At 47.5% G+C, this 17,941-nt stretch overlaps 2 protein-coding genes and 1 long non-coding RNA gene across 5 annotated transcripts in view; 1 reads left to right on the top strand and 2 right to left on the bottom strand.

Annotated features, from left to right (window-relative positions):
* HDHD3 (haloacid dehalogenase-like hydrolase domain containing 3) lies at positions 1 to 2,841 on the top strand. Of its 2 annotated transcripts, none has more exons than XM_005867857.2 (2): positions 1 to 30; positions 1,757 to 2,841. In XM_005867857.2, exon 2 carries the CDS (start codon positions 1,922 to 1,924, stop codon positions 2,675 to 2,677), a length of 756 nt encoding a protein of 251 aa, XP_005867919.1. In that variant the 5' UTR covers positions 1 to 30; positions 1,757 to 1,921; the 3' UTR covers positions 2,678 to 2,841. The 2 variants fall into 2 exon arrangements, with proteins under 2 accessions (XP_005867919.1, XP_005867920.1); XM_005867858.2 differs by lacking the exon at positions 1 to 30 and adding an exon at positions 845 to 1,070.
* The window catches only part of LOC106726356, a 26,581-nt gene that overhangs the window by 4,273 nt on the left and 4,367 nt on the right, over positions 1 to 17,941 (bottom strand). The window lies entirely within an intron of this gene.
* BSPRY (B-box and SPRY domain containing) overlaps positions 5,302 to 17,941 on the bottom strand; it is a 15,053-nt gene continuing 2,413 nt past the window's right edge. For both annotated transcript variants that reach the window (XM_005867866.2, XM_014540972.1), the window contains 4 exons: positions 14,578 to 14,808; positions 13,363 to 13,388; positions 8,139 to 8,263; positions 5,302 to 6,703 (listed from right to left, as the gene is read on the bottom strand). In XM_005867866.2, the coding sequence (XP_005867928.1) occupies positions 6,177 to 6,703; positions 8,139 to 8,263; positions 13,363 to 13,388; positions 14,578 to 14,808 (909 nt within the window). In that variant the 3' untranslated portion in view covers positions 5,302 to 6,176. The remainder of the gene's footprint in view (positions 6,704 to 8,138; positions 8,264 to 13,362; positions 13,389 to 14,577; positions 14,809 to 17,941) is intronic.

The following is a 17,941-nucleotide window of genomic DNA, read 5'->3' as shown; positions in this document are numbered from 1 at the left end:
GTTTCCCTCCTGCGCTTCCCTTCGGAGCAGGTGAGTCCTGAGCCCCGGGGACGCGCTCTCCGCTCTGGAGCTGAGCAGGGGCCCCAGATTGCCGCCGCCGGAGAGGCCTGCGTCCCTAAGACCCTCCCGCCCGGGTCACCTGCAGACGGCAGCCTAGAGGTCTCGCTCTAACGGCTGGCACACCTGTAATTTGCCGCCACCGAGCCCTAGAGTTGGGGAGGAAGGGTGAGCAGTTCATGCCTGGAGCCCAGAGTCCCCAGCTCCGGCTTCCAGAAATGCCAGCCGCTGTGGGTCGGGAGCCAGAGCCTTTGTTCTCGGCTCAGCTGTGCCAGTGTCCCTCGCTGGGCCTTCATCTCCCTACCCGCAAAGTGAGAAGGGTCTTTCGGTGGGTCTCCGTAAGTTCCAAACAGACTTAAAGTCATGTCCTTGACCAGCTTCCTCTAAGACATGTCCCAGGTTCACCAGCCACGTCCCTTCCTCGGCAAACACGTGGCTGCACTCGGAATTCTGGACCCTCAGATCCCTGCAGGAACCCCGACTCAGCTCTGGGGAAAGACGCTGCGTCCAGCCTGTGGCCGACAGGCGGAGGAGTTTGTTTCCTGTGCGTTAAGGCAGTAGTTCTTTCACTGCTGTCCACCCAGGCAGGTGTTGTTACCTCCATTAAAGATGAAGCTGGGCCCAGGCGGTGTGGCTCAGTGGTTGAGCATCATCCTATGAACCTGGAGGTCACAGGGCACACGCCGGCACTGCTGGCTCAATCCCCAGTAGGGGCCATGCAGGAGGGAGCCCATTGATGTTTCTCTCATTGATGTTTCTTTCGCTCTCCCTTCCTCTCTCTGAAATCAATAAAAACATATTTTAAAAAAAAAAGACGAAGCTGGGGCTCAGAGAGGCTTAAAGGCAGGTAGGACCAGGCAGCTCTGGTCTGCTTTTTGTCCTATGCTGTACAGGTTTGCCAAAAAGATTTTCTTTCTAATTCAATATGCCTAAGCAGTGGAAGGAAGCACTGGCCAAAGAGTGGAAGTTTGGGTTCTAGTGCTGGCTATGCTGCTGACTCACTGTGATCTTAGGTAAATATCTGCTCCTCTCTGGCTCAGTCTTCCCTGCTGAACAGCCAAGGGTTTGGTCAGATGGTCTGCAAGGACCCTTCTGTCTTTGGAATTGCTAACAATAGGAATAGCAATCATAATTGTTTCCTTATCTTGACCTACACAGCCCTGCCTGAGCTGGCCCCTCTCTACCCCAAGCACCAGACTCCTTGCCCTGCCTCAGGACCTTTGCACTTGCTGTTTTCAGTGCCAGGAACACTTAGCCACCTCTCTTTCCTCAATAGTCATTCTTCAGATCCCCACTGAAACTTCACTTGCCTAGGAGGTTCCCTGACAAAGACCAGATAAGGTCCTTGGATTTATAACTTCATGGTTCATGCTGCATTCATTAAGCCTAAGTGTCTGTGTAGTTCTTTGTATAATATCTGTATCCCCTACTATTTAATGCTATAAATGCCATGAGATCCGGAACCCTGTCCAGTTCCCAGCATCTAGCACATAATCAGTGTTCAGAAAATTGTTGTGCAATGAACAGATAATCTCATTTAGTCCAATAATCTTGCGAGGTTGGGTCCTTGTGTTCTTACCCATGAGGAGACAGGGCTTCCAAGAGTGATACTCCCAGGGCCACACACTGAGTTGTCAGCACCAGAATTTGAATCCAATCTAAAACCTGAACTCCCACTTTACTTGCCGTCTCATTCCAGGATCTTCTGCTGTGAAGACATTCCCCAAGTACCAGAAATTCTGACCCACGCAGCCCAGAAAGAGACAACCATTAGGTTGTAGAAGTGTGTGGTCCAACTCGGTTTCCCCTTGGCCCTTGGAACGTAAGGTGGATCTGGAGTAGACTTGGCCCCTCCTGCAGACCCATGACGCACCAGCTACAGATACGACTGCTGACGTGGGACGTGAAGGACACGCTGCTCAGGCTCCGCCAGCCCGTCGGGGAGCAATATGCCTCCAGCGCTCGGGCCCACGGGCTGAAGGTGGAGGCCCCAGTCCTGGAACAAGCCTTTGGGCAGGTGATCAAGGCGCAGAGCCACAGCTTCCCCAACTATGGCTTGAGCCAGGGCCTCACCTGCCGCCAGTGGTGGCAGGATGTGGTCCTGCAGACCTTCCACCTGGCGGGTGCTCGGGATGCCCAGGCTGTGGCCCCCATCGCTGACCAGCTGTACAAAGACTTCAGCAGACCCTGTACCTGGCAGATGTTGGAGGGAGCTGAGGACACCCTGAGGGGGTGCCGAAAACGAGGTCTGAGGCTGGCAGTGGTCTCCAACTTTGACGAGCGACTAGAGGGTATCCTGATGGGTCTCGGTTTGCGGGAACATTTCGACTTTGTGCTGACCTCTGGGGCTACTGGCTGGTGCAAGCCGGACCCCCGCATTTTCCAGGAAGCCTTGCGGCTTGCTCGTGTAGAACCAGCAGTGGCGGCCCATATTGGGGACAGTTACCACAATGATTATAAGGGGGCCCGGGCTGTAGGCATGCACAGCTTTCTAGTAGTTGGCCCGGGGCCATTGGACCCTGTGGTCAAAGACTCTGTACCCCAAGAACATATCCTCCCCTCACTGCCTCATCTCCTGCCTGCCCTTGACCGCCTGGAGAACTCATCCACAGGGCTGTGAGTCTGGTGAGGGAAGCGGCTGGGCCCAACAAACATTACAGACAGGAAGCCCTGTCCTTCCCCAGATCTGACCTTTACCCCCTCCCTGTAAACTCCATAATGCATTCTGACTATAAAGCAATGAGTGTGAGGCTTTCAGCCCTGCCCCACCTAACCAGCTCCTGGTCTCTGAGATGGTTCATTCATCACACCTGCATCCCTTTTTTCACAAATCTGCTTCACCTCCAACAAGATTTACTAAAGGCCCAACTAGCTTCAAAGTCAGGTATCTTGAAACTTGGTTTTAGCAGCAGGGTCCTTTTGTCATAGGAGAGCTTATGTGGAACCCCAATATGCAAAACAGGAAAAAAGGAGACACTGCGAGGGTGAAGCAAAGGTCCTAGGACCCCTCGTTCAGGCCCTGAAGCCAGTGGTTCTCAACCTTCTGGCCCTTTAAATACTGTTCCTCATGTTGTGACCCAACCATAAAATTATTTTCGTTGCTACTTCATAACTGTAATGTTGCTACTGTTATGAATCGTAATGTAAATATCTGATATGCAGGATGGTCTTAGGCAACCTCTGTGAAAGGGTTGTTCGACCGCCAAAGGGGTCGCGACCCACAGGTTGAGAACCGCTGCTCTACAACTTCCCCCACCTGCAAAGTCTAAGGTCAGAGGAGCTTCATTTGAAAATCAGGGTGCTAAGCTGTGCTTAAGGACATGTCCTCTAAGACAACATAGTCTAGTCAGATTTTAGACAAACAACGCCATAATCAGTCATGAGAAGAAACTTGATCCACACACACACACACACACACACACCTCCTGCATATGTTACGTACTCTGCTAGTTCTTGATAGGCATATAGAACCCTCAAAGCTACCTAGTGGGCTTAAGTAGTATGTCTTCCACTTGACAAGGGATTCAGAGGTTTAGCCTGCCTGAGGTCACAGCTAGTACATGAGGGAGCCAGAGTTCCAATTTAGGCATGTCTGACTCCAAAGCCCATTCATTGGCTTGACCACTAGTTTGCAAGTAGAAAGGGATCCATGTCACATGAGACATAGTGCAGCTGAGGTCCTGGAAGAATAGGGACGGTGACCTAGAGGGTGTCATTCTTAAAGGACACCCCAGTCATAGGGGGTTAACAAGGGGTAGGAAAGCGCAGGGGACAGGGACCAGAGCCCAAGGTGGCAGGAGTGTAAATGTGGGGAGAATTACTGGGAATTGAAGTTGCGTTTTAAAAATTCCATGTCTCTTCCTGCCTCTCCCTCTTCACACACCTCTCTACTTGGTATTTACTGGACACCTCTGTGCCCCAGCCAGTGCCAAGCACAGGGGAACCACAGGTGAGAAGCAGGTAGATGGGCACATGCACGTTATGTTCTAGTGCCAACAGCCAGGGAGGGCTCTGGAGTGGACCCTGAACTGGGACTGGCATTTAGGTGGGCAGAACAGGGAATCCCTAGCAGCAGGCCTGTGAACTGTGGACTGAGGGCTGCTATGGGGAGTTAGATTGGTGATTTGGGGAGTGTGGTGTAAGGGCCTTCGGGTGCCACCTAGAAGACTCTGGCATTGATCCAGGTTTGGAGGCAGGAAAGCTCTCCTCAGACACCTTCCGGAGTGTCAGGCAGTGAGGACAGGGTCTCAAAGCCATAGGGGCCTCAGAAGTCATTGCAGTCATAAAAGTTGCCAATAGGTCTGTGAGCTGACTGGATTTGATCCACCCAGTGTTTCTTATTGAGCAAACAGTGGGGAGGGCTCTGGCCTCATCTTTGAGCCCAGGAGCCTGAAGTTGTAGGTAAGATTGCCTTTGAACTAGGTTCCCCAAAGAAATAAAAATGTGAGGACTACTGCTCTAATGTGACCTCCTTAAAGATCAGAAAAAGACCTGCGCTTGGTCCCAGCAGTGCAGGGCACAGAAAGTGGACCCTGAACTGGGACTGGCATTTAGGTGGGCAGAATAGGGAATACCTAGCAGCAGGCCTGTGAACTGTGGACTGAGGGCTGGTATGGGGAATTAGATTGGTGATTTGGGGAGTGTGGTGTAAGGGCCTTCGGGTGCCATCTAGAAGAATCTGGCATTGACCCAGGTTTGGAGGCAGGAAAGCTCTCCTCAGACACCTTCCCGAGTGTCAGGCAGCGAGGACAGGGTCATGAGCTGTGGTCTCAGAGCCATAGGGGCCTCAGAAGTCATTGCAGTCATGAAAGTTGCCAATAGGTCTGTGGACTGACTGGATTTGATCCACCCAGTGTTTCAAGTAAATTATTGAGCTAACAGTGGGGAGGGCTCTGGCCACATCTTTGAGCCCAGGAGCCTGAAGTTGTAGGAAAGATTGCCTTTGAACTAGGTTCCCCAAAGAAATAAAAATGTGAGGACTACTGCTCTAATGTGACCTCCTTAAAGATCAGAAAAAGACCTGCGCTTGGTCCCAGCGTGCAGGGCAACAGAACTGACTCCAGGCCCTTTAGGGTGTGTATGCTGACCTCAGCCACCCGCTTATATCTGAGAACATGAAATGAGGAAGACATCAAATTTCCAGTAAACACACCCCTAAGATTTGAGCTGGCCCTTGGGGGTAGGGAGGGTGGGGCTGGGGGGAGGGAGTGTTGCCTAATTACCAACAAAGAACATGGAAGAAAATTGTCAATCTTTTAAAACCTTTAATAATGTACATGTTCTCTAAGGCTGGTCCTCTTACCCCCTCAGCTCTTTCTGACTCCAGGTTCTCCCCCCAGGTCCCCACATTATGTCAGAAGGGGCCACCAGGCGGGGCACTCATCAGCTGCAGCTGGGGGAAATTAATCCCGGTTACCGCAGTGGGCACAGGCTGGAGGTCAGCCGCCAGGTCCAAGGCAGAGCTGCTGATGGGTGTGTTGCAGTCAGGTTACCTGGAGACAGGATTTTCTCAGTCTTCCGAGTGGCCAGGTAGGCCCTGGGTTAGGACACAGCCCCCCGGCCAGAGTCCTCTGACCAGGAGCAGCTGGCAGGAGTTCTAGGTCCCTTCCAGGTTGTCCTTGTGTGCTAGAAAAATTCTTTCCCTGTGTCATGTCATGGGAAGGACTGAAAAGCACTCAATTGAGATGAAAGGACTTCAGCCACAGGCTTTTCTGCCAGAAAACCATTTCTACACGCTCAGAGCTGGGGGCAGGGGGCTGAAAGGCAATGCTTCTCCAGAGGAGTCTACCACATGCACCCACCCATCCGTCCATCCATCCATCCATCCATCCATTCACTTGCCAAATATTTATTACACGCTCACCAGGCACCATGCTGGATGCCAGAGATAAAGTGGTGAACAAGACACCCTGAGAGGGTGAATTTGGGAGACTAAGGCCCAGGGAGTGGCAGGTTCCCCACAGATACAGCATTTAATGGTTATACCAGATCTGAAATGGATCCTACCCCTCCTAAAGCTGCCCAGCGGGCATGGGCAACATTTGGGAAAAGGATACTGGGTAGAAATGTGGCCTAAAAGGATGGTGGGCAGGCAGATCTAGCCTCCCCAGTGCCAAAGGTCAGTGGACAATGGAAATGGTCTGGTCAGCCACAGCAAAGACTGGGAAGAGGGGCCCAGGGAAGGACTCGTGGTGGGTGTGGAGCACCGTGCCCGAGGCTGGATCGTAGAAGAGAAGCTCCTGGGCCTGCAAGTCCAGCAGCACGCCCAGCTGTGCTGGGCAGCGCAGCAGCCCCAGGGGCACATGCTGCCCGCCGTGTGAGAAACAGAACTCTTGGTCGTAGCGGGAGAAGACCCAGGAGTAGGCATTGTGGCCCAGACGAGAGTCACTGCCAGAACCCTTACGGGGCAGCTGGCCTAAGGCCACGCCCACCTTGTAGGCACAACTGTTCTGCACATTTACCATCCACGCGTGCAGCCCAGACTGGAAAGAGGTGGCGGCCAGGGCGTTGGGCCAGTGGTCAAAGCGCTCTGGGCCATCTGCACAGGCCTTGGACTTCTTGGCGTTGAAGGTCAGAGTCCTTCCATCATCTGACAATTGCAGGAAGGGGCTGACAGTCCTCTCATTGATGCGCACATCCTCTGTGCCTGCCAGAAAGAATCTCAGAGTTGCCCAAGGTCCACCCTGAGCCCTACCCTGGTCCTGCTAGGTAGTGAAGGGCTTCCTTATCACTCACTGGCAGCCATTTACTCTCTCTGAGCCTCAGTTTCCTTATCTGTAAAATGGGGATCAAAATAGGACTTATCACAGGATAGATGTAAGGATCAAACGAAATGATACATGGAAAGTACCCAGCAATACTATGTGTTCAATAAATTGTGGTCATAACAGTCGTTATTACTATTTGTAAACTCTGATAGAAATAAGGCCCAGAGAATTTGCATTGCCCAAGGTCACACATGAAGTTGGTGGCAGGGACATTAAGACCCAGCATGTTGTTCCTACATCTAGCATCTAGCACTGGTCATACTGCATTCCAGTTGGGCAAATCTGCAGCCTCCAGATCAGACTTGTCCTAGGGACACCGTGCCCTGGAAGCTGGGAAGCATCAGGTATGCAGTTTCCAACAACTAACCACATGGGACTGCCAGCAAATCAGGTAATATTTGACACCAGACTCTAGAGCAGTGGTTCTCAACCTTAGCTGCACATTAGAATCACCTGGGAATCTTTCTAAAATCCTGATTTCTGGGCATCAGGGCCTCATCCTACGGAAATTCTGTTTCTTTGTTACTAATGTTGTGGCCCCACCCCATAACAAAGAAACAGAATTTCCGGAGGATGAGGCCCAGAAGTCAGGATTTTAAAAAGATTCCCAGGTGATTCTAATGTGCAGCCAAGGTTGAGAACCACTGCTCTAGAGAATTCTAGTGTGTACTAGCATTTTGAGGAGAATGGGGAATGGGAAATTGGGAGGTGGGGAGGGTTAAAATTGAGAAAAATGTCAATTCACTAATTAACCTGTGAATTGTGCAACTCCCACAACTGGGAGAATGGAAACTTCTAGCCTGCTTTGAGAACCCCCACACTAAGTGGGAATCTGTGGAGGCAGGAGACCGTGTCACGTTCACCTCTGTGGCCCCAGCACGCAGCACAAGGTCAGGTCCGCAGTCAGCCTGAGTCAATGTTTGTTAAGTGAGATGAATCCAGGAAGCTCAATTCTCGCTCCCAGCTGGCCATCAATTATCTCTCTTCTTAAAGAGAAACCAGGTTTCCAAGAAGTAATACTGAGCTGTCTCAGTAGGGCAGGGCATGAGGAGGACGTGGTTTACCAGAACAAGATTTATCCTAGACCCAACTACAGAGCAGGTCGGTCTGCTAACGGGCAGGACCTGGCCCAGGTACCCCAGGCCTTTCCAGAACCTTGGCTCCATTGACAAACCTGCACCCAGTATCACTGGTTGTTTAAGCTACCATCCCGAATGCACCAGGCCCCAGTGTTGGCCACAGCAAACCACAGACAGACAGACAGACAGACAGATGCCCAGTAGCTCCAACAGGTGCTGGGCTCGAGCTTCTAACCTGAGAGGGAGCCGAGAGCTGCTGTTGCCCAGAGCTGGGTCAGAAGTGGGCTCCAAGCACACGTTTCATTAAAGTTTAACTTTTTCGACTCCTGGGGATCCAAAATGCCCTCTGCTTCCTCAGCCCTTGTAAGAAAGAAAACAAAACAGATTCAGAAAGGTTCTGGAAATGTATCTGGATCAATACAGGGTGATGGGGGTGGGGGGGACGGAAGGTGGCAGAAAATCCTCTTCCCACAAGGGTGACACCAAGATTGGCCGCCAGCCTCAGACAGGAGCTGCCTAAAGGGGGCTGGAGCCAAAGGGAAGGCGGACATTCCCCCTGTGCACCCTCCACTCCCCCAAGCCTTAATTATGCATGGCAGATGATTGACAAGGTGGTAACTACTTGGCGCCAGTATCATACCTTGGAGTCATTCTGCTCTGTGGACGAAGCTACTCACTCGTCCAAGGGTCTGGTACTGGGCAGAGCCGGGGTTAGGACTTGGGCCCCTTGGACCTCTGTGCAGCAGTCTTCCCACGCCACCTTCCTGCCCAGAGAAAATTTCACCTCCCTCCAAAACCAACTGCAGCAGTAATGCTGCCCTCGGTTTGATTAGCTGGTACAGCCAACTCCTCTGCTCTTAAAATGCCAACACCCCTGTGGGGTCACACAGGAAGGGACTATCGGTTATTTCCCCAATCACAAATTATTCACAGCACTTTGCTCCCAATAACTACCTCTCCTCAGCTCAGGGCCGGGGACTGAGTTTGGTTGGAGAGGGAATTTGGGAACAAGGAAAACTGCCACTTATTAAGCAGCCAGGCTCTGGGCCTGCCCCTTTCTATACAGAATCTCACGTCATCTTTGGTATAACCTGGGAGGTACTTGTTACCCACTTGACAGGAGAGAACAGAGAAGACACTCAGCTAAAACGGGGATCTGATTCAAGTCCTACCTCCAGGCACCGTTCAGCGTAATTCTTTCCTTGACCAGAAGTGAAGTCTCAAAGGGAATAGAGCAAAGTGGGGATTTGCAGCCTTTTGAACTGGGTTCTGAGAAAGAACTTCCCACTGCCTCTAATCTTGATGGCTGAGATCAGGCAGCAGTTCTGAGAGTCTACACTCTCTGCCCCAAATCTCCCAGCTCTGCTCATTAATGAAGGGGGGGGGGGGCATGTCTCATGGATGCCTGCTCTTGCCAAGACTGTCACTGACTAACCTGGCTTGGGAAGAACGAGGTAAGCAGAGCCCTAGAAAAGCTGAGCGCTGGCTCTAGTAACAAAGAGTCTTTGTGGTCAGGACAACAGAGGGTCTGATGCCTCTTCTCACAGCAGTGAGGCTGGGTCTTCAGGGACCCCAGCCATCAGGTGGGGAGGAAAGAGGACCAGTGTCTGCATTGCTAAGCCATCATCCCAGGGCAAATCTGAGGCCAATCATAGTCACCAGAATCTAGAAAATCAGCTGGTCCATGTGCCTTCTGGTACAGAAGGGAAAATTCCTGGGAGTGAATTGGGGTTCGGACACAGCAGGGCCCTGGCTGGGATCTGAAGGCCCGGTCTATGCAGCAGGACCTGCTGCCATGTGACAGGCTGCAGCTGAACCCAGCCGGGGATGTGGAAACAAAATTAGATCCAAAAAAGGCATTTCTCAGACAAGTGAGTTCCCAGCTAGAAGGTGCTTGACAACTTTTGAACACAGTACTTTCTAAAGGCACAAGGAACCGCAAATAAATTTTGACTTCTACGAATGGGTTTGTCAGTAGTATTTTTTTTCCTAAATATATTTTTATTGATTTCAGAGAGGAAGGGAGGGAGAGAGAGAGAGAATCATCAATGATGAGAGAGACTCACTGATCGGCTGCCTCCTGCACACTCCCTACCAGGGATCAAGCCCGCAACCGGGCATATGCCCTTGACCAGAATCAAACTGGGACCCCTCAGTCCGCAGGCCAATGCGCTATCCACTGACCCAAACCGGCTAGGGCTGTCAGTAGTATTTTGTTGAAGCAATTCTCAAACAACTCTGTGTGTATTATAGGACCAAACAAATGAATGACTATATTGCTGTTGTTGGGTGCCAAGGTTCTCACTGTGAAAAAGAAAGATATAAACGTAGAATGGGAGAAATCAAAGGAAAAATGCTGTAGTGTTCCTTTGGAATTAGAAGTTGTAATACAAACTCATGAATAAAAAAAACACTCACACTTCCCAGCTCTGTCTGCTGTCTACTGAGAAGGCCTGGAGCATTGGCAGCAAGGCACATCTACTGCCCAGATCTCAGTTTTTAAATACCACTCCCCACTACAAGGAACCAGGAGTCCCTGGAGCAATAGCTGGTTCCAGGGCTGAGGCAGGAAAAGAACAAGGTGAGCCCGGGACATAATGTTGTGTTGGAACACAAGAAAGTACTTAAAGAATGATGGGGCCCAGCCGGCGTGACTCAGTAGTTGTGTCCACCTATAAACCAGGAGGTCATGATCCGATTCCCGGTCAGGGCACATGCCCGAGTTGTGGGCTTGGTCCCCAGTGTGGGGCATGCAGTAGGCAGCTGATCAATGATTCTCTCTCATTATTGATGTTTCTATTTCTCTCTTCCTCTTTGAAATCAATAAAAATATGTTTAATTTTTTAAAAAAGAATAATGGGGACTTGTCAAAAGGATCCAGGATCCAGCCCCAAGGGACTAAAACTGGCCAAATCTAGGACACTTTGAAGATCAAAATTAGTCATAGTAGTAGTAGTATCAGATTATAATACACTGAATAAAAAAAGAATTCGCAAGTCTATATTTATACTAAATAAATGAATGAACAAGCAAATAAATAAGTGAATAATTCAGGAATTTAGCATCAATGGAGACTAAAATTATGGGATGAAGTTTGAAGGTAAAGAGGCTGTTTATACAAAATGCACCTCCTCACACTGCTTATTCATTACCAAAGTAAAGATATAACTTTATAATGAAGAAACCTGATAGACACCATTTTATCCATGTGATCAAAATTGACATTCCTGATAAGGGACAAAGTGACATCACGTGCCCTCTGGTTTGACAGACTGAGAACACATCACTTATGAGATATTCTTGCCAAAAATGCATAACCTGAACCCAATCATGAGGTAACATCAGATGAACTCAAATTGAGGAATGTTCTACAAAACAACTGTCCTAGACTCATTAAAAATGTTTTTCTTTTTTTAAAAAATGAAGGAACAATTCCAGATTAAAAGAGAACAGATGGACCAGGAAAAAAAAAACAACAACAACAAAAAGAAACCACTAAACACTGTTAAGAACTTTTTTGGTACAATTGGCTGTAGATTTGGATATAGACTGTATATTAGATTATAGTATTATATCAACATTAAATTTCTCAACTTGATCATTATACTGTGGTTATGTAAGAGAATGTCTTTGTTCTTAGGAGATAAATGCTGAAGTATTTAGGAATAAAATATATTTTCTACAACTTACTCTCAAATAGTTGAGAAAAAAGGGTTTTTTAAAAAAATGTATTTTTATTGATTTCAGAGAGAAAGGGAGAGGGAGAAAAAGAAACATCAATGATGAGAATCATTGATCAGCTGCCTCCTGCACGCCCCCTACTGGGGATCGAGCCCACAACCCAGTCATGTGTGCCTTGACCGAGAATCAAACTGTAACCTCCTGGTTCTTAGGTCGATGCTCAACCACTGAGACACACTGGCCGGGCTATAATTTTTTTTAAAAGATACTATGCTAGTACAGAGGAGCAATCATCTTGATAGGAAAAAAGAGACAGTGAGAAAGAGCAAACATGGCAAAATGTTAACACAATTAGTATTTCTAGGCAAAGGTCACTGTAATACTTTTTCTAACTTTTCTGAGTTTAAAATATTCAAAACAAAAAATTTGAAGATCAAAATTTTTTTCAAAAATCACATCAACTTGATATTGCAGACAGACTGACTGTATTAGAGGAAGATGATAAAGATAGAGAAAAAAGAGAGACCAGCAGAAATGTGGGAAGATGACAGGAGGGAAAAAGTAGGAACAAGCCAAATACACATGAAAAGGAGACAGAAACCTGGCCGGTGTGGCTCAGTGGTTGAGTGTCAACCTATGAACCAGGAGGTTACAGTTTGATTCCCAGTCAGGGCACATGCCTGGGTTGCAGACTCGATCCCCAATGTGGGGCGTGCAGGAGGCAGCTGATCAACGATTCTCTCTCATCATTGATGTTTCTATCTCTCCCTCTCCTTTTCTCTCTCTGAAAATATACTTAATAAAAATGTATATTTAAAAAAATAAAAGGAGACAGTAAGATGAATGTGGTGCATCCATACTGTGGAATACTTCACAGACTTTTCAAAAAGTGAGGTAAGTCTACATGTATTCACATGGAAAGATTCCAAATTAGCCTGATAAATTATAGAACAACAAGTTTAAAAATGATCCCATCTGTGTTTAAAAAAATATTTTTTAAGGAGGCAAAAATTCTCCTATGATTATACATAGGAAAGTCCCAAAGACATGCAACTAACGGTTCTCACCTCTAGAGAATGGGGTTGGGAAGAGATGACTCATTTTTAATTTGAATAGTTTTATATTGGTGGATTTTTTTTCTTTCTCTCATACATATGTATTGCTATTGAACTTAAATACAAAAATAGATAAGAAGAATGGGCTGTGCTCCTCAAGTACAGCTCTGAAATCTTGCACTGATTAAGAATTTAATTTCCTTGCCTGGCAATTTACATCCTTTTAGCCACTCCTCGGACTCTTGGTTCCCAGCCTTTTGGGAACTAGGTAGGGCCTGGTGAAATTCTTTGCATATTGCATACTTAACATGCAAATTTGAGGAGACAGTCCTGAGACAGGTGTCAGATGTGGGTCCCAGTCCCAGCTCTGGGGCTTGGGCAAGTCCCTTCCCCTCTCTGAGCCTCAGCATTCGCATCTGCAGATGGGCTGGTAAAACCCTCCAACAGGGTGACAGTACAGTTTTTAATGGGATGATGTTAGACTGTGGCTAGCCCTTGGTTAATAAGTGATTATTTCACTCCCTTACACATGGGTCTAAAGCAGTTCTCCAAGCGAGGAGCAGGAAGGCCCCGTCCATCGAGCCTGGCACCAGAGAAGCCACTCACAGCTGCACACCCTGGGCTTTCCCCCAGGAGCAGTGGAGCCCGAATGCAGTGAACTATTTAGAGGCCCTAAGGCCATGGTATCCATGACTGCCCAAGCAAATCAGGGACCATACTCACCTCTCAAAAATCTCCTGCTCCTTCTGCTGTGAGAAAAGAAAACAGAATCAGGCTTGGCACCAGAAACCCAGCAGGCAGTCAAGATCTGAATGGATTCAACTGGCGTGGAGGGCTCCGCGGAGACGGAGACTCTAAGATAAAAAATTCTATTCCTTCTTTAAGACAAAGCACAAAGCTGCCTGGGTTCCTCGCATACCTCCCCACCCCCCACTCAGAATGAATCACTCTGCCCCCTGCGCCCCGTGGTGTCCTGAGCTTCCTTCACTTACACTTCAGGACAGGTGCATATTGACCCAACACTTCGTCCCCCATCAAGACTGTCAGCAACTAGATGGCTGGGACCCTTTCCTGAATCTTCTATTGTGACTGTCCCAGTGTTTCGGACAGAACGTGCTCTGTCCGTGGAAGCTGTGTGACTAAATGAATGCACAATCTAGGGCAGTCATGGAAGCTGTCCTACTTGAACTGCAGTGGTACAGACAGCTCAGTTGTTCTACATTCTCATTTCTCTGCTTGGCATATTTATTCAGATGTCACAATGTCCCTTAAAACTGCAGATATCTGCATATCTATATAAAATACTTTGAAAGAATAGGTGCCAAAATATTAATCACAGTGATTTCTAGATGGTAGGATTAAAGATGAGCTGTATATTTTCATATTGGACTCCTTGTCAATTCTTCAGGTAAGGAGTTATCTCTCCACCTCCCATGTCCTTTAACATAGTTGCAACTCTTGTCTTTCAGGCATCAGCTTCTAAGTCACTTCATCCAGGAAGCCTTCCCTGACCCCCCCTGAGTTTGGCTTGTGGGGTCCCTAGCTCCCAGGAATGTCATCTACCACAGCACATATCCTCCATATCCTAATTATCAGTTTCTGTATTTGTCTCGTCCATAAGGCTGTGAGTCACTGACAGCTGTATACTGCAACTCCACCCCACAGCACAATGCTTAGCACATAGTAGGCACTCAATGAATATTTGCTCACTATTCACAGAATAGTTACCAGGTGCAAAAAATACATATATCTCATCATTGATGTTTCTCTCTCTCCCTCTCTGGAATCAATAAAAATATATTTCTAAAAATCTATATAATTTTATTCCCCTGACTCATCCCTGCTTCAAATTATCATTATCCACCCACCTCCAATCAATAAACATTCTCGATGTTTTCACTTTTTAGAGAGACATGCCCTCAACCTCATCTGACTTACAATCAGCTGGAGGTCATCCGTATGGGTGAGCATGTCCACCAGGCTGGTGCGGATGGTGTCGAGCTTCTGCAAAGCCTCAGCCCAGTGTACTCGCTGCGTCAGGATGCTCTGGTGGGCCCGCTCCTCTTCGCCATGTACCCGTTCCAGCAACCGCTGCTCCTCAGTCTCACACAGACTCCTCACCAGACCCAGCCGCTGGATGACCAGTTCCCGCGCTGCGCTGGCCATGCTCTAGCGAGGGATAAAAAACAGTCAGATCCTGGCAAAGCCCCAGTCAAGATTAGGAGGGTTTCGCCCTAGCTGGTTTGGCTCAGTGGCTAGAGCGTCAGCCTGTGGACTGAAGGGTTCTGGGTTCAATTCCAGTCAAGGGCACATGCCCAGGTTGAGGGCTCGATCCCCAGTAGAAGGCGTGCAGGAGGCCTCTGATTCTCTCTCATCATTGATGTTTCTATCTTTCTCTCCCTCTCCCTTCACCTCTGAAATCAATAAAAGATATATTTAAAAAAAAAAAAAGCTTAGGAGGGTTTGGGCACAGCCCAAAGGAGTGCCGAAATTGATCAGCAATGTCTGTCATGGCCACTGTAGTGGCAGTAACAGTGCTTAAGCCATCCCAGCCTTAAGAGTTCCCAACTATGGTTTATATGGTTTAGGGTAAAGAAATGTGAAATCCAGACATCCAGGCTATATCTCCCAGAACCAGGTTCCCAGAATGGAAGAGGTGGGCAGGGCCTAGAGATCAACTAGAGCCACCTACTTATTTCACAGATGGGAATACCAAGGCCAAGGGACCAAGGTCAGAGATCACAGAATTGCAGAACAGAAGGGCCTACAAAGTCATCCCCATCAACAGGATCTGTACCAACAGTGGTCCAGTTGATATTTTTGACGATGTCTGAGAACAAAAACCTTATTATTCCCTAATTGTCCATTCCAACTGCTTCCATGGTAGAATTCTTTTCTGCCACACAGGAGGCCTGAAATCAGTTCTCAGCCAATAAAGTTAATGTGTGTCTCCTAGCAACTAGCACGGTGCCTGCCACATAGTAGGCACTCAAATATTTACTGAATGACTGCTAGGAAATTTTTTCCCAACTTAGTCAAAAATCTCTTGATAGCACTCACATGCTGAGTCAGTGACAGAGCTGGGACTAGAACCCAGTTCTCTTGACTTTCAGTCCAACACTATCCCCCTACACCAGTGCCATCTGGGAATCAGTCCTACCCAAAGGTACCTGTTGCATGAAGTGAGAGGAGAACAGTCTCCTTCATGCCAAGGTCAGAGATAGCCAACAGCTTCCTGTGTCCTGCCCCTGAAGACCTGCTTTGTACAGTGCAGAGGACAATTATCCCTGTTGAACAGAAGAAACTGAGGCCCATCATTTGCCCAGTGGGGAAAAGGGAGTGGCTCAGTGTACAGTCCAGTGAATCTGTGAGTTCAGAGTCTTCAGTGTTCTCATAAGGCAATGAGACATAGGGGCTGGGAAATTGGGTTTTGGAGGCAGTTCCGAAGTTTAAATCTTAGCTGTTGCACTTATTATATGTGGATACTGAATGACTGCTAGGAAATTTTTTCCCAACTTAGTCAAAAATCTCTTGATAGCACTCACATGCTGAGTCAGTGACAGAGCTGGGACTAGAACCCAGTTCTCTTGACTTTCAGTCCAACACTATCCCCCTACACCAGTGCCATCTGGGAATCAGTCCTACCCAAAGGTACCTGTTGCATGAAGTGAGAGGAGAACAGTCTCCTTCATGCCAAGGTCAGAGATAGCCAACAGCTTCCTGTGTCCTGCCCCTGAAGACCTGCTTTGTACAGTGCAGACGACAATTATCCCTGTTGAACAGAAGAAACTGAGGCCCATCATTTGCCCAGTGGGGAAAAGGGAGTGGCTCAGTGTACAATCCAGTGAATCTGTGAGTTCAGATTCCACTTCAGTGTTCTCATAAGGCAACGCGACATAGGGGCTGGGAAATTAGGGTTTGGAGGCAGTTCCGAAGTTTAAATCTTAGCTGTTGCACTTATTATATGTGGAACTTTAATCACGTTACTTATCATCCCTATGCCTGTTTTCTAACCTGTCAAGTGAGGATGATACCTCATAAGGCTATTGTGAGGATTAAATGAGTTAATACATGTAAAACAGATAGAACAAAGCTGGCACGTGAGTGCTCAGTAACATCAGCTATTGCTCTTCTCTTTGTCCCACTCTGATGCCCACAGTGCCCTGAGTCTCTGCAGCTGTGTTTATACTGTGTGATCAGGATCAAGAACAGACCCTGACCCAAGAGACATCAGATACTCCCTGAGTAGAAGGTGGCAATCAATTTCAACACCCTTCTTGAGTCATCCCCAGAAATGAATAGCCCTGGAAAAAAGCTTCCCTTCCCGAAGATATGACAGGGTAAACGAAAAACCCTCCTAGAACACAGAAATGCCGGAAAAATAACCCAAAGTGAAGCTGCTTTGGCAGCTAATTAAAGGAAATAACCCGGAGTCCAAAAGTAGAAAGGAAACTGGAAACCAGTGTGATCCGGAGCTGAGGACTCAGTTGCCTAGGGTTGGGCTTGTGATTTGCTTTAGAATTTTATACTCATCTAAACCATCATACAAGGGCATACAAGGTCACTATAAAGTGATAAAGGAACGGTTTACCAAGAATATATAACCAATCTAAATTATATACATTTAATGTAAAAGGAATAGTTGACAGAATCATAAAGAAAACTAGACAAGTCCACAGCATGATATGAAAATGTAAATAAATGCCCTTTGCCAATAATCAATAAATCTGACAGATAAAAAATTAGTAAGTAGAGAGAAGATTTGACCCAATTAATAAACTTAATTAAAGAACCCATTGTGGCCCTCGAGTCAAAAAGTTTGCCCACCCCTGCTCTATCCCTCTCCCCTCCTCTCTGTAAAAAATCAATAAAATATATTTTAAAAATAAAAATAAAAATACTTGTAACTGAATGCAAGTACAACAGCAAGTTTGTGGGAGGTACCTATATCAACACCTAAAAGGTCTAAATGCTCACCTTGAGAAATAAGAAAAACTAAAATGATAGACTGTTCAACTCAGTAAGTTAAAAAACAAAGTATGTAAAAACACAAATTAAAAGAAAAAAATTATAGCCTGGCTGGTATGGCTCAGAGGTTGAGCATCGACCTATGAACCAGGAGGTCACGGTTTGATTCCTGGTCAGGGCACATGCTCCTGGTTTGATTCCTGGTTGCGGGCTCAATCCCCAGTGGGAGACATTTTTCTCACCATTGATGTTTCTATCTCTTCCTCCCTATCCCATCCTCTCTGAAATCAATAAAAATATATTTTAAAATAAATAAATAAATAGATAGAAACAT

The sequence above is a fragment of the Myotis brandtii genome, unplaced genomic scaffold, assembly GCF_000412655.1.
Source record: "Myotis brandtii unplaced genomic scaffold, ASM41265v1 scaffold2514, whole genome shotgun sequence".
NCBI classification, from domain to species: Eukaryota; Metazoa; Chordata; class Mammalia; order Chiroptera; family Vespertilionidae; genus Myotis; species Myotis brandtii.
This window is presented reverse-complemented; position numbering and strand designations above follow the sequence as displayed.

Bases quoted from the DNA above. Each gene is read 5' to 3' on its own strand.
- HDHD3 (XM_005867857.2), top strand. From the start codon at position 1,922: ATGACGCACCAGCTACAGATACGACTGCTGACGTGGGACGTGAAGGAC.